Source organism: Diabrotica virgifera, chromosome 6 (assembly GCF_917563875.1).
Source record: "Diabrotica virgifera virgifera chromosome 6, PGI_DIABVI_V3a".
NCBI classification, from domain to species: Eukaryota; Metazoa; Arthropoda; class Insecta; order Coleoptera; family Chrysomelidae; genus Diabrotica; species Diabrotica virgifera.
Genome location: NC_065448.1, coordinates 174,811,518 through 174,835,433, shown reverse-complemented (window position 1 = coordinate 174,835,433; position 23,916 = coordinate 174,811,518). Strand labels below are relative to the sequence as shown.

The following is a 23,916-nucleotide window of genomic DNA, read 5'->3' as shown; positions in this document are numbered from 1 at the left end:
AAAATGGCATTTGAAAATTATTCAAATTTGTTTATAATTTGTTTTTTTTAATAACGTCGCGGGGATTAAGTATTTTAAAATGCCGTTCCGATAATTGAGTGCCTGATATTTTTTTACTAACTAACAAAATTTTTTTGTCGTTTTTCTTCTTTTTTTCGTTGGAGTTATATTACTACGGGCCCTTTTAGGGTTAAATTTTATTAAGGTCGAATCTCTGAAATGTAGATTCTAGACCTAAAAATATTAAGATTTAACTAAAATCTCTTAAATAAAATGTGGCTACTTACTGAGTTACAGGGTGTTTTATTTAAAAATTTAAAAATTATTGTTACCGAGTACTTTAAAACTATTTAACGTATCCTTATCATACTTGGCAGAAAGTGTGGCTATTATACACCCTACTAAATTGTGATTAATAAACGTTTCTAGCTAGTGCCAGAGGCGTACGATAGGGGATAGCGAATGATTGACCCTTCCCAAATTCTACGCCACTGAGTGAATTACTATTTTAGCGAAATTTTTCGATTATCCAATACTTTGTGTGTAAATAACTTTATTGGTATCGATAAAGTCATCAGTTTGAGAGATATTGGAAGTTTAAAATGAATGAATGAATGAATCAAAATAACTATGCCGTTTCATTTTGAACGTCCAATATCTCGCAAACTAATGACTTAATCGTTACCAGTAAAGAGTATATTATTTACATAGAAAGTATTGGAAAATCGAAAAATTTCACTAAAATAGTAATCAGTGCCGTAGAATTTGGGAAGGGTCAACCATTAACTATCCCCTGTCGTACGCCTCTGGTAGTAGCTAGAAACTTTTATTTATCACAATTTAGTAGACTGTATAGTACCCACACTTTCTGCCAAGTAAAATAAGGATACGTCAAATAGTTTGAAAGTACTTGGTAAAAATAATTTTTAAATTTTTAAATAAAACACCATGTAACTCAGTAAGCAGCCACATTTTATTTAACCCGCCGTTACACGCGTCTTCAATTGTGACGTGGTTGCACGCGTATGAGCGTCGCCCTCACCTACATCAATTCGACATATTTCGAGGAAGAATGAATGTCAACATGTATAACTGTAAAATGGGTTGTACTCACATATTAAAGAAGGACTCGTAAACCTTTTTTTTATTAATTTAACAAAACAAAAGTAAAAATAATATAGATCAAAAGCAAGTTTTCCTTATTTTCAATTTCAGGAAGCCACTGAAGTAATTGACGTTCTTTACGCGAATTCATTTTACTAAAAGTACAAATTAAAATTAACAACTGTTCTGAAGCTATTTCTTTGTGGCATTTATGTGATTAACTATTAATATTTTGTATTTTGGTAACGACGTCCGAGGTGGATTTCGAAACGTCAATAAAATCAATTTTTAAAGTTAAATTGTGGCTTATTTCTCAATTAGAATAGGTAAATTTAAAAATGGGTTCTTAACCAGTGGCGCCCCTAGAATTATCCTCTGGGGGGGTTGGCTTGGGTACCGAAAGTTTTTTTGTATTATTTGTGAAAGACAAGTTACATTTTCCTACTTTCTTTTATATATATATATATATATATATATATATTTCTATATGCTCTGGGAGGGATTTTAACCCCCCAAACCCACGCCCTCGGTGAGGCACTGTTCCTAACCTAACCTAAACAATAATATTTTAATTAAACCTACCCAAATATTAAACAAAAACCTAAAAGTTTCTTTGAGATAACAGAAACGTGATTTCACCGTGATTGCACGCGCAGTGAGGAATTCCCTAACTTGAAGAGGGATGTCACTTCTTTCAAGTATCACAGAGCACACTGACCGCCTGAAATATTCTATAACTTTTTCATACCCTCTCATGAAGGATGCTAAAGGCATTCCTGGGTGCTCAAGGGTATAGTATTAGTTAAGACGATTTTATTGGTTATAAACAAATATGGTGAGGTATTCCCTCATAGCGCGTGTAATGGCGGGTTAAGTGATTTTAGACCAATCTTAATATTTTTAGGTCTAGAATCTACAACTTAGAGATTCGACATTCTTAATAAAACTTAACCCTAAAAGGGCCCGTAGTAATGTAACTCCAAGAAAAAAAAAAGAAGAGGAAAAAAAGACAAAAAATTTTGTTAATTAGTGAAAAATTCCCAGGAACCCAATTATCGAAACGGCGTTTCAAAATATTTAATCCTCGCGAAGTTATTAAAAAAAAAACAAATTATAAACAAATTTGAATAATTTTCAAATGCCATTTTAGGGGGAAGTTTAATTGAAATTTGAATTAATCACTACATTTATCGAAAATATACATAAAAATAAAAATAATAAGATTTAATACAGGTGAATATTTCTTTGGCAATAACCGCGTTTTTGCAATTGAAAATAGAGTAACATTTAATAAACAAATTCAATATCTCAAAAAATATTAAATATTTTTGGACCAATTTTTTTTGATTAATACTCATAACATAGCGCAACTTCTTCTGTAAAATAAGATATTTTATAGTGCTTATTTAAAACGCTAAAAATAATTTTTTAATATTTGTTTTTAAAGTTTTATGTATAATTATTTAAATAAATAGGAGGTCAAATTTAATTTAGTAAGTCTTATGTGATAGATTGATCCTTCAACTTTGCAGAAAACAATCCTATAGACCTTCATCAGTAATTGAATGACCTCAGCAGTTAAAAAAGTAATTTTTTTGCAAAAATGACCCCTTTTTAATTATTTAACCTTTAACTACACGCGCTGGCGTATTTTGTACGCCAGATATAAGAATTCTACTGCAAACATATTTAAAAATTTAATTTTTGACCTTGTTTATGTCTCTAACCTATCAGTGGAATGTGCTTTACAATTTGGTTTTAGTTTCGTTATAATCGGCGTTCTGGGAAGATCGTAATTTACAGTTTATTATTTGTTGTTTCCGGTGGTGCACAATATGCGCCACGATTATATTAATATAAGTACATATAGTAGTAGTAATATAAGTAGTAATAGTAGTAATGTAAGTACATATTTCAATTGTTTTTTAGTCATTATGGCACAAAATATATTTTTCTTTATAAACAATACTTTTTCTCCCGTAAAAAATCACATTTCAAAAAATTTTTTATTAGCAATTTTATTTATCATGGAATCCAGTTATTCCGTAATTCCAGTTATAAATCCCAATTGGCTTACTGAGAAGGAACTCTTCACTGATGCCAAATAAGGTTTATAATAACAAACAACTAAGTGTATTTTTTAAAAAAAAAAAAAAATAAACAAATCCGCTGTTATTGTGTATTTTCTTGTGGCGTATAAAGTACGCCACGCGTGTAGTTATGTCATAACTTGATGCGCGGGTAGTTAAAGGTTAAACAATGATCCCCTTGTGTGATTTGGATACTTTTTTGAAAATATCTTTTGTACCCACCTAAACTTTGATATAAAATTTGTTTCAACCTGTACGAATTTACATTTTGATTTACATGTAGTGAAATTTTATTTTACTGGACTATAAATAGATCAACTTAAAAACGCTATAGTTTTAATTATTACTTTGTTTCTCAGTGCAACTCAAATTTCCTACTGTTTTGAATGAATTCCTCATTACTTTTCTTAGTATAGTGTGAAGTATTACCCCTATCATTTTCCGACCGATATTTCTGTCCCCTGATCAATGGAGCCGACAGGTTCTTGTTTACGGTCTTTAGACGATTCCCACTGTCACACAAAAAAAACTTTAGTCTTGAGTGAAATTCATATTTTATTACATACCTCGTATAATATTCATAAAATTTGATATCGGATGATTGAATCTTAGGTTATAGACCATGCAGAGATTTTTATGAAGATTAACTTTTTTTCGTAAAACTAATATTAAAAAAAGTTTTCCATATGCTTCCAACTAGGGACATACTTTATATTTTTACAAAATTTTTCAAGAAACAATATTTTTTGAAAATCTGGCAACATGGATAGAGAAGTGACATGACGTTTAAAGACAGTGACGTGTGATGTGACAGAGTGACAGGTGACAGTGACAATACAATATGGATATGGATTTAAAATTTAAAGATCAAAAAAATATAATAATGTCAAAACACCAAAACAGGAAATTTTAAATGAGAATTATACAAAAGATATACATTGAAATGCAGTGATTTTTACAGCATGTTAAAGTGACTAGAATACTAGTCATACATGATAAATGTTTCTAATTTCATCTTAAATTTAAGGTGGCCATTTACCTGGACTATGTAATAATAAACTTCACCCCTAACACCCTAGTGATTCCATTGAACAAAAAATGGAAGTTGACGAGAAGAGCTGTAAAATAGAAATAGAAAATAATGAGATAAGTGATAGTGATGTTATTCTGGATATCTTTAACACTGAGTTTGTGAAAGAACCCAAAGGAGAAAGTAAAAATGATACATATGATCCTTTAGAATTTACTGACCATCCTGTAAAAACTGAAACAGGACAAGATGAAGATACAGTTATATCATTTGAACCAATACACCTAGATAAAAAAAGTGAGTAGGTAGATAAAATAACTAAAGTAATTTTTCCAACTAAAAACCTTTTTATTAACTATATATCAGCTTAATATGAAAAATACATAGGTCCAAAAGATTCAATTTATCATTATACAAAAGCTATGTACAGCTCTCTTTTATAGTGAACTAGATTTTGCTAAAATTGTGAAAATGAAATCTGTATCCATTAATTTTGTCCAGTAATTAAGTCCATTAATTTTGACAACCATATGAAATCTGCATAAGTCTGCTCTTATTAGTGGCCATGCCAAACCGTTAAAATGTATGGTGCTTTTCTGGCAGGGGCGTGCGGTACATGGAAGCATTGTGTCCCTTGATTTCCATAGTAATACTGTACCAGTGGCGTAGCTGGCCCCACGGAGGCCCCATATCAAAATTTGTCGCGGGGCCCTTTTCCCCGCGACAAAAGAAGCAAAAACGCTTGTATAGAATAGAATAGAAATATGTTTTATTCGAAAAATTCGAAAAAAAAACAAATACAGAAAATAAGTAAAAGATAATGAAATACCTAAAACAAAAAAATATATTGCAAAATTTAAATAAATTGCCCACTACATAATGCAACCGTAGGAACTAATAAGTTCTGCGTATAGCACCCAAATATAGATAATAATAAACCGAAGAAACTCTAATAAACCAAAGTAGAAAAATAGATTTTAATAATTGTCGAGACTCATTGTTTGAAAACAGATTCAGTTTTTTCAATCTAAGGATCAATGGATATTGAAAATGAGCTTAAACAAAGACACTCTGTTCTTATGGTATAAAGGCGAGTGGCGGGAAAATACACTTATCCAAGAAATTTAGAGCATCAACTTAAAAATGGGCCATTTTGATGTCTCGAATTTCCTAAACCTGTTGTTAGATTTAAATGATTTTTTTAATGTATTATTCTTTAACAATATCGCTGTAATAATATTGTTGCTAGACAGGTAAATTGTTATTGAATACGGGGTGTACCAATCAAACTTTGATTTTCTCTCTCAAAGTTCACGTTAACCTGTGGAATATTTTAGCATTTATAAAATACTGAAATTAAAACCCAACTACATAATTATAAACTCATGTTTTATTAATATTCTGTTTTTTGGTTGATTCGCTTTTGATTTATTCATTCTTATGTTGGATAATAAAAAAGTTAGGTACTTTAACAACTAGTCTTGTTTTTCGTCAATACAGGGTGTTTTTAAATAAGTATGGCAAACTCTAAAGCGGCCCATAAATTGCGTTCTTGCTCGACAGTTTTGTTCGACGAGCAAGTCAGTTCGAACAAAAATGATTATTGCATAATTTTTTCAAGCGACATTCAGGGGCCCCAGCGCGGCATGTCGAAACAAAATTCCATTTACAAAAATTGAACAAAGTGTTCTACAATTATTTCACTATTAATTAAAACGCTTTGAAACACTGGTTTATGTTGTTTGGATATCAACATTTTGGTGTAGTGGATTCTTTATCTACTCGTGTACCTCTATAAATCTTATTTATCTATTACCTATTCTCTGCCCATAAGAACAGAGCTTTTTTGTTTTCAAGCTACCTTTCATTGTCAATTTCGTTGACTGTGTGTGAGTTATTGTATAATGTACAATGTATTTGCAATTTTTGTAATCGCTTTATCTTTGAATATTTGAAACAGTATGTATTGTTTGGGTATATTTTCGTATAATCTGTTTTTTATCTATAATTGTATTTATGTATATTTACACTTCTCCAAGAAATTAATAACGTACCACCTTAAAAATTGGTCATTCGTAATGTCTCATATTTCCTAAACCTGTTTTCCGATGTAAGTAATTTTTTAATATTAGGTCTGGATCCCGCGTATGAAAAAAAAGTTGATTAATAGCAAGCTGAAAATTTGTTAATAACTTAAGGGTGTCTAGTCCGACAAACTTTGATATATGGTAACACTGGAACAGGGGAAGTTTTAATTGTGGAACAGGTTAAAATTTTGGAACGGTCACACCACGAAAACGGCACATTTATTTTGTCCGACAGAACAGACTTAAACTTTCCGAACAGAGATTAAACTCTCATGCAAAAATCAGACTGCTATTTATCACCTGTCATAATTCCTGTCATTTGACATATTCTACATGTTCCACTCATTAAAACGCCCATTTGGTGATAAATAGCAGTCTGATTTTTGCATGAGAGTTTAATCTCTGTTCGAAGAGTTTAAGTCTGTTCTGTCGGACAAAATACATGTGCCGTTTTCGTGGTGTGGCCGTTCCAAATTTTTAACCTGTTCCACAATTAAAACTTCCCCTGTTCCAGTGTTACCATATATCAAAGTTTGTCGGACTAGACACCCTTAAGTTATTAACAAATTTTCAGCTTGCTATTAATCAACTTTTTTTTCATACGCGGGATCCAGACCTAATATTAAAAAATTACTTAAATCGGAAAACAGGTTTAGGAAATATGAGACATTACGAATGACCAATTTTTAAGGTGGTGCGTTAATTTCTTGGAGAAGTGTAAATATACATAAATACAATTATAGATAAAAAACAGATTATACGAAAATATACCCAAACAATACATACTGTTTCAAATATTCAAAGATAAAGCGATTACAAAAATTGCAAATACATTGTACATTATACAATAACTCACACACAGTCAACGAAATTGACAATGAAAGGTAGCTTGAAAACAAAAAAGCTCTGTTCTTATGGGCAGAGAATAGGTAATAGATAAATAAGATTTATAGAGGTACACGAGTAGATAAAGAATCCACTACACCAAAATGTTGATATCCAAACAACATAAACCAGTGTTTCAAAGCGTTTTAATAGTGAAATAATTGTAGAACACTTTGTTCAATTTTTGTAAATGGAATTTTGTTTCGACATGCCGCGCTGGGGCCCCTGAATGTCGGAGGCCCCGTATAATTGATACGGCTGATACGGCGGTAGCTACGCCTCTGTACTGTACCAACTGAGTAATTGAGATTATTAAAAAAAGGACAAGTAATAAGAATAGACAAACGTATGTTACTCTATTTTTGTCATACAGTAAGTAAATAGGTGCCTATAATAAAGCAATGAAATACTAGTAAGCAGGGCTGCATGCTGCATATTATCTAGCTTTCCTTCCATACGCAGACCCATGATAATGATCGTATTTCTATGGTGGTATTCGGAGTTAAGTCAGCATATAATCTGATTTCAATTTTGCTTCTCTCCAGCCTATGTAAAAATCACCGGGGTTACATGCTGAATGGCGAGTTCAAATTTCAAGCATATCTATCGCTTATAAGCAGTTTTGTCAATTGCATACATGAAGATGTTTTCGTGAATTTAAATGGGATTTACCAGCATTTGCCAATGACAGCATTTGTCGACTGATTTTGTGGAGTTATGAAAATTGATTTTATTGAATTATTTGTATAAATAAATATATAGAATTATTTGTGTTATAACATAAATACAGTGGAACCTCGATAAATCAGATTAATACTGAACCGTGGCCGATCCGGTTTATCCAAAAACCTGGGTTAGCCGGAGAATAGGGTAAAAATTAGTAAAATACATATAAATAATAAACAAATACACATTACTTTTAATTGCAAAAACATGAAATACATATGCACAGTACATCTAAATTACATACAGTTGTATACCTACAGTATTAATTGTTTATTTCTTGGTAAAAGACTCAGTCAAAGTGAAAAAATGTTTGTTTTGTCTGATGTAAATCGGTCCAGGTTAGCCGGACTTCCGGGTTATCGGGGTTCCACTGTACTAAATATTTATATAAATATATTATAAATATGTATTAGTGTTTTGGAGAATGGTGAATATGTGAAAAGTGGGATACTATTATTTTAATTTTAATTTTTTCACTTTGCTTTTTTCAGAAATATTTCTATTCTAAGATAATTTATTTAATGTATTGCAATGCAAGATAAACCAAATTGGTTTCGGTGTAAAAAAATAGCGAATTTAAAGATGTTATTAACAAAAAGAGAGAGATGCCTTTGAAAAATGCTGGAATAACATGGTGGCAAGAAGTTTTGAGCCTAAAAGGAAACGCATATGCACTGATACTGTTGAAGATGTTGAATAGTCGAATCGTGCTACTGCCGAGTATACTATCAGATTTTATATCAAATATGCTAGCAAATGGAAAATAGGTTTAAGAATTTTGATGACAGAGACTTTCTTCAGCTGTGCAATTTTAAGACATTAAAAAAAAACACATTTTCCTGAAAAACAAACAAAATCTTTGATGCGTCTTTATGGACAATATTTGGACTTAATTCATTACTTTCGGAACTAACAGCTTTATATGAGACTAAGGATATTGACACAAAAAATAAGGCCAGTGAGTTACTAATGTTTTTAAAAACAACTTCTTTGAACAAAGCTTATTTGGAGGTAGTGCCTCTGTAGAAAGTAGTTTTTCAACTCTAAAACGACTAAAAAATTACTTGCGAAATTCGGCAGGGCAAGATCGACTCTCTAATGTTTCCCTTTTAGCCATTAAAAATAAATCCACAAGGAAAAAGGTTTTCCTGTAGCTGACTGTATACCATATATTACAAAAAAGAAGTAAAATCCTTTATATAAGTTATATTTTTTAAATTCCCTAAAAAGGGCTACATCACAAGCAGAACTAGTTTTCAATCTGATAACAGATCATCAACAGTGCTGACAAGATGCTGACATGCTAACCACCAAAATGAAAATATTTGAGTAAAAGCCCTTTAAACTTAATCAGTCATGGAAACATTGACCATAATTATTCAATTAAACAAGTATGCACAAGATATTACATTATGCCCAGGGTACCATCTGACTCTAAATTGAATAATACTAATACTAGAATATAAGGAACTTAATAAAAAGAATAAAACAAGACATCTGAGACAACAATACCAAACAAATCGAAAATATAGAGAAAAACAAGAGTATGGAAAGGTTAAAAACACTAAATAGTAATGACTGACAACAAATACCTACACCAGAGAAATGATAAAAGTGTAATCACTATTAACGACAAAAATAAGATATAAATATTGTTGAAGATTACTATTTATAAAGAATTATACTCGTCCAGCGTAGCAAAAGCAGATATGGAAACCACAGTATGGAAATAATAAATGTAGGATCAAAAACACTACCAAAATTACTAACCAGGAGGTTATAAATGCCTTAAAACAGATGAAAAATGAAAATAGTTGTATAGAATATAGATTAGAGGTCCTTCAAACGAGCTATGTTAGGAGTATCTCTGAAAGAACATAGTTGAAAATAAGAACGTGTGAAACAGGACGAACGTGGAAGATGTAATTGGAAAAATTGCGCTGACGGGACGTGTAGGACACGTGGCATGACAAAACAACGAAATGTGGACGAGAAACATTATAAGTTGGAGACAACACGAGCACAGAGGAGAAACTGGCACTAAATAGCACAAAACAGAGGGAAGTGGAGAACTCATGGGGAGGCCTTTGTCCAAGACTATTTAGGGTACATTTGAATATTATAATAAATTTTATTTTGAACAGGGCCCGCCATCCAAAAAAGGTTGCCAACCCCTGCTTTAAGCCATCGACATGTTTTACCAAGTAAAAGTTATAGGGTGATAAAACAGATTTTATATGTTTGTTTATGGATTGATTTGAGACTAAAGCTGCTTGGGGCCCTTATAGTTTTCCATGAATTGAGCAGTTAAGTATATATTGACCGTTAAATATTGAATCCTCATAAGTCAAAATCTACGATTTTCGGGAGAGGGAAAAAACTTTACTGCTTCGTACATGTTTTTTATTTCTCTTCTTTCTTTTCTGTTGAAAAGTATATTTTGGCATATTAGCAAAGTAGTAATTAAATATATACTGAGAAAGTAAAAACATGTACTAAGCAGCAAGTTTTTTTGCTCTCCTGCAATCGTCGATGTAGTTATAGAAAAAATTTAGTACAATAAAACCTCGATATAACGGACTAATTGGGGGTCGGGTGTCTGCGTAACTTGGAACCATATGGGAAACTTTTTTAATATCAATTTTACGAAAAAACAGCATTCTTTATAAAGCGCTCTGCATAGTCTAAAACCTAAGATACAATCATCAGATATTAAATTTTGTCAACAGTATACGAGGTATGTCAAAAAATATGAATTTCGCTCAAGAGCAAACTACCTTTATATTTCAAAATATCAAAAAATTTTATTATGAAAAGTTATTTGTAATTAAAAACCATATTCAAATATGCAATAACAGCCTTCTACTTGAAAAAAAAATTCTGAAATTTTCCTAAATTACCCATTCCGAACATCATTTTTATTTATTAGACAGGTAATAACTCTTTTATTAATAATTTTAGGAAAAAAAGTTATTCTTCATAAAAATCTCTGCATGGTCTAGAAATTCTTTCTAAATTCATATTATTTGACACACCTCGTATAAAATTAACAAACTTGGATAACTGATGGTTGCATCTTGAGGTTTAGACCATGCACAGATTTTTATGAAGAATAACTTTTTTTCCTAAAATTATTAGTAAAGGAGTTATTAATGTCTAATAAATAAAAATTATGTTCGAAATTGGTAATTTAGGAAAATTTCAGATTTTTTTTTTCAAGTAGAAGGCTGTTATTGCACATTTGAATATGGTTTTTAATTACAAATAACTTTTCATAATAAAATTTTTTGATATTTTGAAATATAAAGGTACTTTGCTCTTGAGCGAAATTCATATTTTTTGACATACCGTGTATACTGTTGACAAAATTTGATATCTGATGATTGCATCTTAGGTTTTAGACTATGCAGAGCACTTTATAAAGAATGACTTTTTTTCGTAAAATTGATACTAAACAAGTTTCCCATATGGTTCCAAGTTACGCAGACACCCTGTATAAAAATAGGTTTCAAATAAATCAAAAAACTTTCTTTTAAAAATATATCCTACAATGTATTTAGATATAAATGAAAAATACAAAATTCTATTTAATTGTCTCCGGACATTCATAGTGAAGTGACATTGCTGTTTGATATATATCTACACACTTGGGTAATCCTGATTTAAAAAAGGAATCGAGTTTTGTGTGCACTTTTGAGGTTTGCTGTTTTTGTTATATTCAACTCTCTAAAATTATGAAAATATGTATAATACAGTAGTTAAACTTCGTTGTCTGACGAATAATCAATAATGTTATTAGATCATTGAGATACGATCTTACCTCTGATAACTTAATGATGATTTATACTAACCTGACATTCAAAATAGTGAACTCAAAAACTAAATTTGGTTAAAAAATACTGCTTATTTGAGAAAATAGTTATCCGATATATTTATTAGTCATTTCGTAGCATTTTCAGATTAAACCATAACATTGATTTACTTTTTTACTTTTTATTCTGTTTTGTAGTTTCTAAATTATTTTTATCTACGGCCGTGCTAAAAGAGCCACTTTCACGCACGCATTTCGTTTCCGAAAGTTGCACTTTCCCGCACGGCGTGCGTGAAAGTAAATTTTCCCGCACGGCGTGCGGGCAGGTAAAATACCTTGTAATATGGCATTATAATATATTATAATACATGCAATAAACTAATATTTAAATATTATTTACTAATTTATTTCAAATTTATCTTATTGTGTTCATGTTTTAATGAAATTAGCGCGATTATTTCATTCATAGGAGATTCTGACCAATAGAAAGCTACAGAAATAAAAATTAAACTGATAATTTTTGATAATGTTCTGGCGTCAAGTATATTACGTCAGATGCCCTTGGTTGCTACGAAAAAATACATTCAGTGACATTAATGACAATTAATGTTTTAAAAATTATAAAAGTGATGTACTGTGTGTTTAATTGTACTAATTTGTACTTACATAAATAAATTACAATTAAATTTTGGTTTTCAACAGTTTTATTCATGAAATAATCGCAACAAACTGCACTCGATCTCTAAAATTAATATCTAATTTTTGCCCTCGTGACACTTTGACGTAATTTCTGACGCTTTGACGTAAAACTGTCAAAGTGTCACTCGGGAAAAATTCAATAATTTTAGAGATCTTGTGCAATTACTACTGATAATTCGATTAAATAAAATTATGTTGACATAATATTTAAAAGTCAGATCAGTAGACAATTATACTCCATCTAATTTATTCACTGTTGCACGTCATCCGCGTCATAGCCAGTGACATCACATGATACCAACACGAAATATTTAGGCGGTAGGTTTTATTTTAGAATCGCTTTGCCGAGTACACTGGCATTACAGCCACTAGACATATATTATATACGCGTAGAAATAATATTTAAAGATTTCTATTAATGTTAACTTAAAGAAATACACAATAATAAAGCGTTTTTATGAAGCACATTTGTTCGGAATACACTGTAACTATAATCGAACGAAGGTGATATTTTGGCATAAATTGGTAACATTTATTTGACAGTTGCGGTGATGACACTTCATATTTGTTTATATTATTTACTATAAGTATTTGTTTCATTATATTTACTGTTTTTATTATGTACTTTAACGTAAGATTATAACTTAATTCTTGTTTTCTATTTCTAAAGTTTTTATTTATTTACATTGAATATTAATTTGTTTTGCTGTATAATCCACTTCCGCAAAAATTGTGTGATGTATTTGATTTAAAATGAATTCAACAATTTTTTGCAATTGGGCAACAATGTCAACTTAGATCTCTAACGTAGATAATATTGTGCAACGGTAAGTAAATTAGACGGACTGTACAATGGTTTTGAATCGTCGTCATGGAAACCAATATCGTCGTCGTGGTAACCCATTATATTTAAAGTTTGGTTTTGACAACCTTGTCAAAGAATTAATTTGTGTATTTTCACTTCTAAATAAAAATTGATACAACTCTATTTTTGTGGCTTTTTTTCAAACCTACGGCTCTAGAAAAAATATTGTTCCTAACTCATGCGGAAAGTGTCTTCCCCGCACTCGACTGCTTGCCCGAACTCCTCTGTCGCGTCGTTCAGGTCAACGGCAGTGTCGTGCGTGAAAGTATCAGTTTCCGCACTAGTTAGGAAAATAACTATTTACTTGCAGTAGAAACAAATTTTTATGGATTTCTTTATATTGTAGATTTTCTCCAGAGGGAGAATAGAATGGAAACTATGAATGCATCACCTGACCATTCGTGCTATGAAGAACATGTGAGTCGACAACCTGAACAAACATTAAACCAACCTCAGATTGGACAAGGACATTACAACTGTGATATTTGTTTTAAGCCATTTATTGAAGCATGTTCTTTGGAAATACATTTAGGAACACACACTGGGGAAAAACAGCATGAGTGTGAAATTTGTTTTAAGCGCTTTACTGTAGCAGCTAATATGAAAAGGCATTTGAAAACGCATACCGGAGTAAAACCTTATAAGTGTGAAATTTGTCATAGGCAGTTTTCTGAGCGAAGTCATTTGAAAACACATATAAAATTACACACTGGAGAAAAATCTTACGGGTGTGAAATTTGTTTTAAGTGGTTTGCTATACCAAATAATTTGAAACGGCATTTGACAACGCATACTGGAGCAAAACCTTATAAGTGTGAAATTTGTCTCTTGCAGTTTGCGTATCAAAGCTCTTTGAAAATGCATGTAAAAATACACACTGGAGAAAAGCCTTATAAGTGTAAAATTTGTCTCAGACAGTTTACTCAGCAAAGCTACTTGAAAAAGCATTTAAAAATACACACTGGGGAAAAACCCTACGGGTGTGAAATTTGTTCTAAGCAGTTTACTGTAGCAGAGAGTTTGAAAAAGCATTTGAGAATGCATACTGGGGAAAAACCTTATAAGTGTAAAATTTGTCTAAAGCCGTTTTCTGAGCAAAGTAATTTAAAAAAGCATGTAAAATTACACGCAGGAGAAAAACCGTATGAGTGTGAAATTTGTTTTAAGCTGTTTGCTGAAGCAGACAGTTTGAAAAGGCATTTGAGAATGCATACTGGAGAAAAACCTTATAAGTGCAAAATTTGTCTTAAGCAATTTTCCGAGCGGAGTCATTTGAAAACGCACGTAAAATTACACACTGGAGAAAAACCTTACGGTTGTGAAATTTGTTTTAAGCGCTTTACTATAGTAACTAATCTAAAAAGGCATTTGAAAACGCATACTGGAGAAAAACCGTATAAGTGTGAAATATGTCTTAAACAGTTTTCTGAGCAAAGTCATTTGAAAATCCACATAAAATTACACACTGGAGAAACACCTTATGAGTGTGAAATTTGTTTCAAGCAGTTTACTGTAGTAGAAATCTTGAAAAGGCATTTGAAAACGCATACTGGAGAAAAACCTTACAAGTGTGAAATTTGTCTTAAGCAGTTTTCTGAGCGGAGTCATTTGAAAACGCATGTAAAATTACACTCTGGAGAAAAACCTCATGAGTGCGAAATTTGTTTTAAGAGGTTTGCTGCAGCAAATAATTTGAAAAGGCATTTGAGAACGCATACTGGGGAAAAGCCTCACAAGTGTGACATTTGTTTTAAGAGGTTTACTGCAGCAGAAAGTTTGACAAGGCATTTGAGAATGCATACTGGGGAAAAACCTTATAAGTGCGAAATTTGTCTTAAGACGTGTTCTGAGAAAAGTAATTTAAAAAAGCATATGAAAATACACACTGGTTGAAAACCTTGTATATAGCCCCTGAAATTCTAAAAGGTATGTACTGTCCAACATTATTTTGGAACCATGATACTATAAATAACTGTTATTTATAGTATCATGGTTGGAACTATGATAGTTCTCGTGAAAAGGCGGAACTTAGAGTGCGCAGTGACAAAAGTATTCGGCCAGAAAAAGATGGAATAATGCTAAAAGCAGGGGGAAGAAAACTACAGGAAAAGGTGTATGAACTGATAGAACTTATATGGATAGAAGAAAAGCTTCCTGAAGAGTGGACCAGAGATTGGATAATCCCATTACATAAAAAAGGGGATACAACGATGGTAAAAAATTACAGGGGTATTGCTCTGCTGGACGTGTGCTATTCGCTATGAGTTTTGCTGGTAGCGCTCTCTCGCGGTTTCAAATTTATATTTTACTGGTAAAATTGGTGTAGGTATGTGAAATACGACAAAACGAGAAAAATAGATATTTATGTAGAAAAACACAAATTATGAACTGAAATATTATTGTAAATTGATTACTGAACGAATACACAGAATTAATGGTAAAAGTAATTAAGCTTTTTTATTTTATTCATTATAATTAAGTATAATATTTAATATATAAGTTACTGCGACTGGATGACTGCTTACGCAAGAGGCCATAGGGAAAAAGATGTTTATGTGAATTATTTAAAGGTTACCTTTGTTTTTATTGGCTATTAGTGTCGCTGGTAGCGCTCTCTCGTGGTTTGAAACTTGTACTTTTCTGCTAAAATTGTTTAAGTTACATGCATAAAACTGCCACTAACAACGCTGGCGAAAACAATTTAATCCTCTCTACTCATCGGCTCACAGCGAATAAGATATTTGCTAGTATTGTGAGAGAAAGATTAGAGGTATACGCAGAGAAACTAATAGGAGAATACAAAGCAGGCTTTAGAAATAACGAAACTTGCTACGAAATAAAGAAATCCAAACAACTTGCTACGAACATAAAATGGTTTTGTATGCTCTATTTATAGATTTTAAACAGATTTATGATAAAATTGATAGAAAAAATACATGAAACAGTAAGACAACTGAAAATACCAGAAAAACTAATCAAGCTAATAAGAATTACCTTAAATATGACAAGCAACGAAGTAGTGCGGAATAGTCACAAATCGGAAGAGTTTGTGGTTAAAAAGGGACTTAGACAAGGTTGCCCTCTATCGACAGTGTTATTTTATCTGGTTTTGGAAGTTATTGTAAGGAACAGTAGAATAGAAACGAACGAAACGATCTATTGTAACGAGCATCATTGCATGACCTACGCCGACGACCTTACGCTGCTAGCAAAAACAAATAACGAATTAAAGAAAATTATGAGAAGATTAGTGAGAGGAGCCAAAAAATTCGTCCTAGAAATAAATGAAAAAAAAAACGAAATATATGTTGCTAGGAAACACAGAAAGAGAACCTGAAGATATGTTAAAGTTAATAGCATTTGATGGAAAGGAGTATACATTTAAAATATTAAAGCACTTACATATGTGTGTCATAATAGACGAAACAGGACACGAGCAAAATGAACTAAAGCACAGGATAGCAACAAGTAACCGAAAAATCGGCAGTTTAAGAAAATTATTAAGTACCTACGTATCGAGAAAGACGAAAACCAGAATATACCAAACCGTAATAAAGGCAATAGCCACCTATGGATGTGAGACCAGGGTGCTAAATAAAACAAGAAGAAATGATAGAGATGTGGGAACGAAAGGTACTGAGAGCTATTTTCGGGGGTAAAAACACGGAAGACTTGGCAAAGAAGAACCAATCAAGAATTAAGGATGCTTTACAAGGAACCAAGTATAACAAGATACATAAAGGCACAAAGAATCAGGTGGGCAGGTCATATCGAGAGAATGGATAGGGTAAGAATGCCAAAGAAGGTACTGCTAAGAAGACCAATAGGGACAAGGAGACGAGGTAGACCAAGAAAAATATGGCACGAAAAGTTTCAGGAAGATATAGGACCTACGAAAATTATAGACTGGAAAGATAAGGCGAAAAATAGGATAGTGGAGAACCACAGTGCAGCAATTTTTACATAATCAATAAAATTATGTATAAACATTAGTATATACTGTCACGTCTAATATGTAAAATTGTAGATACAATTGTAATTGTAAAATTGTAAAGCCCTAGGCCTACAAGGTCTGTAGAGCATATTAAATAATAAGTTTTCTGAGCGAAGTTATTGGAAAACGCGCGTAAAATTACACACTGGAGAAAAACCTTATGGTTGTGAATTTGTTTTAAGCGATTTACTATAGCAACTAATTTGAAAACGCATACTGGAAAAAAACCTTGTAAGTGTGAAATTTGTCTTAAGCAGTTTTCTGAGAAAAGTAATTTGAAGACACTTGTAAAATTATACCCTGGAGAAAAACCTCATGAGTGTGAAATTTGTTTTAAGAGGTTTACTACAGCAGAAAGTTTGACAAGGCATTCGAGAATCCATACTGGGGAAGAACCTTATAAGTGCGAAATTTGTCTTAAGCAGTTAAGCAGTGTTCTGAGAAAAGTAATTTGAAAAAGCATATGAAAATACACACTGGGGAAAAACGTTGTATATAGGTAGTCCTGAGATTCATTAAGGTGCATACAGACCTTTCTGAATGCTGTATCGAACCTCATCGCGAAGTTAAGTGTGGAAGGAACCCTGCAACAGCGTACCGAATCTCGTCGCGATAAGAGTATATCATCGAAGCATTTGAGAATGCTTACTGAGGAGAACCTTATAAGTAAGGAGCTTAGAAGCAAAACGCGGTAAATCCACTTTTCGTCGAAAATGAGATATTGAGCTTAACTAATTTCCCATAGTCCATTCGATAGGTACAACACTTTATTTACCGTCAAAACAAATTTATTCCAATAAATTTCAATCAACTAAAAGTTACTTTGGAAACATATCAGATAAATCCCGCCCGCTTAAAGACCAAAACAGGTAAAGTCCACCGCAACGAATCACAAGCATGCTTTCGACCCATGTGAGGTGGCGTTACTATGGAAGTATATATCAGCCAGTAGTTAGTATTCTATTTTAATATAGAGAATACAGTCGATTTCTTTACAAATTTTTTCTAACCAAGTGCTGAGAGGTGTTTTGCGGTCAATATTAATAACTTTATTGATTGGAACAATCAAAATGTTGCTCAGGAAAAAAAAGGTGGTGACTGTATTTCTAACTAATTCAATGAGAGACAACAAGGTGTTATAAAATACATCAGCTATTTAATAAAGGGTTTAGATTCGCAATATTGTCGGTAGCATTACTCGTCGAAGTTACCTTTCCTTTGATTCGAATATAGAAAAGTTAGCAAATATGTAGGTACAACGTTTAAGCCGACGAGAATTTGAAAGTGAAAAATTTTTACTTTCGCCAAATATTTGTGCATAAGTTTAATTTGGGCTTTGGTTCACCTATAGCAGTGTCTTTCAATCTTTTTAATTTCGCGACCCCTTTATTACCTGGTAATATTGGTACAGGTTGAAATATTCTGGCGACCCCCTGGTGTCCATAGAAAGCCAAAGAAATAATTTAATTAAAAGTACATACGTTAGGTAATGATTTTTTCCTATTTTGGTACATTTATACCTGTAATTCAGAGTAGTTGATTACAAAAATGCCACAAGGAAATAGCTTTAGAACAACATTTGTCCATTATTTACGAGGGCCAAAAATTAATGAACAGCCAACATTTTGCATTGCAGTTTGACTGTGCACAGTTTGTAGTATTTGTGCGCTTTGACTCAGATGACTATCACGGAAAAAATCTTACTTTGCAAAGCACTTCCTGCAAATATTACTGGCCAGTGTTTGTACGATATGTTTTTAGAAAGCACTTGCGACTACAATATTAATTGGCAAAAATGTATCGCTATTTGTAGCGATGGCGCTAAAGCTACGAGTACAAAAATAGCGGGTTCCTTGCAAAATAAAATCGATAATGCCAACACACCTCGACACAATGCTTTCTTCATCGACAGGCTCTAGCTGCTAAGGTAGTACTTTCTGATTTAAATGACGTACTCAAGAAGGTAGAAAAAATTACCCCGCTATTCAGAATTGTTTGTGAAGATATGGGCTCGATTCATCAAAATCTCGTTTATCACACAAAGTTCATGTGGCTATCCAAAAGAAAGATATTGACAAGAGTTCTGGAACTGAGAGCTGAATTGTTAATGTTCTTACAAGATTTATCGTTTTTCTGACCCTATTGGCTCTTGAAATTAGCATTTCTGGCAGATCTTTTTAACAACCTGAACAATTTGAACAAGAACCTCCAAGGAACGGAAATATTTTAACAGCTAAAGATAAAGTAAAATAACTTCACGTAAAACTTTGTTTGTGGTCAACCTTTCTGCAAAACAAAATGTTTGAATCTTTTTTATGTGTTCAGAAGATTGTTGAAGATAATGCAACAGACCAAAGTTTTGCCGTATCAGCTCACATCCCTTGCATGATACAGAGATTGCATAATTTACAAGAACAACTTTTGACATACTTTTCAGACTTGCACTCTAAAGCTGACAATAGGCGTAGATGTATTTTAAACTGAAAAGACTGATTGTACAACAAAAATGAAAGAAGGTCCTCTAGATTTAGCTGCTGATGCTAAATCTAGATTAATGAATGAATGCTTAAAATGAAATTTTATTCGCGTGATTAACGTAAAAGTGTCAACCTTTTTAAATGAAATGTGAAACACCAATTTGCTCCGGCAACAGGCTGGTAAGGGAAGCTCTTAAATTATTAGTGAAATTCGCCACTTCATATTTGTGTGAACGGACATTTTCATCAATGGCAGACAATAAAACTAAAAAGAGAAATAGACTTATTAAAAAATTATTATATTATTTAACGTTTCAAAAATAGCACCACAATTATTTGATAAACTTTTGAAAAATAAACACGCACATCCTTCCCACTTAAATTGTGTTTTTTTTTTTTTGGGTAAGAACCTCAACTTTTTCTTTCAGTCGGCGACCCCCCTAGGGGTCGCGACCCACAGATTGAAAAACACTGACCTATAGGGTCGATGTATGCTCGACGTGTCTGGAAATTTCAGAAAAAATAAAGCAAACGACCGATCCTCGGCAAACCGCATCTTTAGAAGCTACCCAACACCCAAGCTATTCACAAAAAAGAGCTAAAGCTTTTTTGTCTTACTAAAAGTAGAAGACAAGGAAACTCTTACGCTCTCATTCGATTACCAGAAAAGTTTGCTCAGTCCCAAAATTCCAGAACAGGAGACTTACTGTCGACGTCAACTTTACCTTTTCAATTTTTCTATTGTTGGTAGTTCTCATTGCAAAATGTCTCCAAATTAATAATTGCTTTAGCTATGTATGGACTGAAGTTGTACTGAAAACTATGATTGCTATGCTATGCATATGGCGGCTATTCGCTCCTAAGAACGTTGAAGAGATAGAATTGATATTTTCAGTACGAGGCCATTCTTTTGTACTACCAGACCATTTATTCGGTCTTTGCGAAAGAGAGTTCAAGAAAAGAGAAATTATCGAGACTCCAGATGGCTATATTAAAATAATTGAAAGGTATGCTACAATAAAACGACTAGGTATTGATATAGATATTTTTGATTGGAAGCAGGAGGCAGTACAGTAGGAGAAATGAAATAATACCCATGAACGAACATATAAAACACGCTGTATTTTCCTGTCACCGTGTCATACAAATAATTGGCCAGCGCAAGAAGGTACATGTAATAATTATTATTTTCTTTGTGACACGGTGACAGAAAAATACAGCGTGTTTTATATGTTCGTTCATGGGTATTCTTTCATTTTTCCGACTGTAGATCATTTTAAACCTATTTATTAATGGCACTTTAAATTTCAGCCTGCAAAAAAGTTCGAATTCAAGCGAGTAGCAAAATCCCAGCACACGATTCTCATCCAAGCAGAAGAGTTTTATTACCACTCCATTGGTAATTTCAGATCCATTATGCAAAGGAAAGAAAACCTTTCAAACATTAATCCTTCAAAAATGGCTAATTCTACCTTAGTAAACAAGAAAAAATTATCTGATGTTAAAAGGCTTATTGAATTGCATTTTGGGTCTGATTGGCAATCTAATCCATGCTTAAAGTTTTTCGTCAAATTTTTTGCTTCTTGTGAAGAACGTAGTGAAATTTGTGTAGAAGTGGAAGCAGATTTATGTGGTATAACTGAAGAAGCGCCAGAATTGTGTCTAAAATGTTTTTTTTTCTATTTTTATTAAGAATGTAATGAAATTGTCGAGTCATTATAAAATATGGCAGTGTCCGTGTTTAAAAGATATTTCTGCTTTATACATACGGCGAGCCATATGGTTTGTTTTTCGTTGTTTTAAGGTGAAGGGATGATGGGCTTACTAGCCTGCCCACTTGAGATTGAAACGATAAGAATGTATTGCAGTTTTAAGGAATGTGTAGATATTGGATATTATGTTTTTAAGTCAGTCGAGTTTGTAACATTCTTCGGATAACATCCAAATAAAAACTTTATTTTAAGCTACACTTGCGTATTTTTAATAGGGGTAACTTTCTGTAAACGAAAGTTATTTTCTTTAATTTGATTTCGAACCAGGGATCTTTGCGTGAAGTAACTCGTGGACATCCCTACGTAACATTTTGGCGACCGCGATAAGGACTTAAATATATACGGGTGTGCTTAAAAGTTAGTTGTTTCCGCTTATTTAGTGTAAACTTTTTTCCGGCGAATAAATTCGTTTGTCGTGAGGCTCGGCCGAAGTTTTTACCCTTGTAAGCGAGAAATATGGCATTAGAATTAGAAACAAAACGCCGAACAGTGCTTCGTACTGTTTTTACGACAGCTGCTAATGTTTTGGACAATTTGTTATCTGAAACGGTGGACACTCGACCCTGGCAACAAACTAGTGTAAGTACAGTGGGAACTTTTACAAGTTAAGTACAATGAGCTTTGTGTCGTGGAAAGTGCGGTATTTGAAGCTATGGTCGAAAAGGCTTCCGAAGCAGAATTAATCAGTGAGATGGAGGCAAAGGATAGATACAGCACACGCTACTATGAACTGAAGTACAAATTTGAAGACAGACCCAGTTTAGTAAGTTCAGAGTCATCACTAAAAGGTAAGCGCAGTTTTAAATTACCTCCAATCGAATTCAAGAAATATTCTGGGGACTTGATAGATTGGCTTCCATTTTGGTCGCAGTTCAGAGTAGTGCATGATGATCCATCGATTGATTTAAACGACAAAATAGCTTATTTGAGACAAGCCACTGTAGACGGTAGTAAGGCCAGACGTTTAGTGGAGAGTTTTCCTGCAGTAGCCGATAATTACTCAAAAATTATAAAGAGTTTGAAGTCTAGGTTTGGCAGAGAGGATCTCCAGATTGAAGTATATATTAGGGAACTCTTAAAGTTAATTTTGAGTCGAGTTTCTAGTAGTTCTTGTAATGTTTCTGCACTATATGATATGATAGAGAGTCAACTTCGTTCACTTGAGACCTTAGGCATAACTGCTGACAAATATGCGGCAATATTGTATCCCCTTATTGAGTCATGTTTACCGGAGGATATGATCAGACTATGGCATAGATCTTCACAGTTTTTAAGGCCTTCTGGTTCCGTATCCATGCACAATGTCGAAGAATATGCAGAAGTTTCAACTTTGGAGACAAGATTAAGTGGGCTAATGAGTTTTCTACAAAATGAAGTTCAAAATGAACAAAAAATTAATTTAGCAATGGAAGGTTTTGGTTTATCGACTGAAAATAAATGTAAATCCAATAACCTGGTTGAAAAGAAGAATATAAAATTACCAAAGCAAGGAACTGATCAGCCATCAGCGACCGCGGCTGGGTTGGTAAATTATGAGGTTGACAGGTGTATTTTTTGCGAAGGACAGCATGACAGTATCAATTGTTTTAAAGCACAAAAATTGTCTATGGAACAGAAACGACGAACATTGTCAGAGAAGAAAGCCTGTTTTCGATGTTTGAAGGTGCGACATTCTTCGAAGAACTGTAGAGCACGTTTGAATTGTATTTTGTGTTGTAAATCCCATGTTGTTTTGATGTGTCCTGATTTACCTGTTAACAAAATTGATACATCGACCTCAAGTATCAGCCGCTCGGAAGAAAATAGGACTGAGGATCAGACGCTTGCGAATTTGAATAATACACAGGTTTTTTTACAAACTCTGCGAGTAAACATAAGAAGTGCACATGGTACTAAACAAGTAAGGGCACTTATTGACACTGGATCGCAGAGAACATATATTTTACAGCGTACCGCACAAGAAATGGGTTTTTCTGCTAAAGGAACGGAAAATATCGTACATACGTTATTTGGCGGTAAAAGTACTTCTGAACAACGACATAAATTATACAAGGTAACTGCGAGTGAAGGAGCTTACTCTTGTTCATTTGATGCCTTAGATCAACCAAAAATTTGTGCAGATGTCTCTCCTGTTTATCACGGCCCTTGGGTTGAGGAACTTAGTGACATGAATATTTCGCTCAGCGATGTCGGACATATAGCACCAATTGAGATTTTGTTAGGAGCTGATGTTGTAGGCAAATTGTATACAGGAAGGAAATATCAGTTACAGTGTGGTCTTGTAGCAGTTGAAACTTTGTTAGGTTGGACTCTTATGGGCAAGGTGCCGGCAGTTGCTTCTAATTTCAGCACATCTATGATGTCGATTGCGTTGTT

General features: G+C 32.9%; 1 protein-coding gene across 2 annotated transcripts in view; it reads left to right on the top strand.

Annotated features, from left to right (window-relative positions):
• Positions 1-3,996: 3,996 nt before the first annotated feature.
• The window catches only part of LOC114329912 (zinc finger protein 883-like), a 42,624-nt gene continuing 22,704 nt past the window's right edge, over positions 3,997-23,916 (top strand). The window contains exons 1-3 of one of the 2 annotated variants that reach the window (XM_028279186.2): positions 3,997-4,164; positions 4,222-4,521; positions 13,644-20,828. In XM_028279186.2, the coding sequence (XP_028134987.2) occupies positions 4,293-4,521; positions 13,644-15,190 (1,776 nt within the window). In that variant the 5' untranslated portion in view covers positions 3,997-4,164; positions 4,222-4,292 and the 3' untranslated portion in view covers positions 15,191-20,828. Of the gene's footprint in view, positions 4,522-13,643; positions 20,829-23,916 lie in introns of those variants that run through there. The other variant, XM_028279188.2, reaches the window with a different exon arrangement.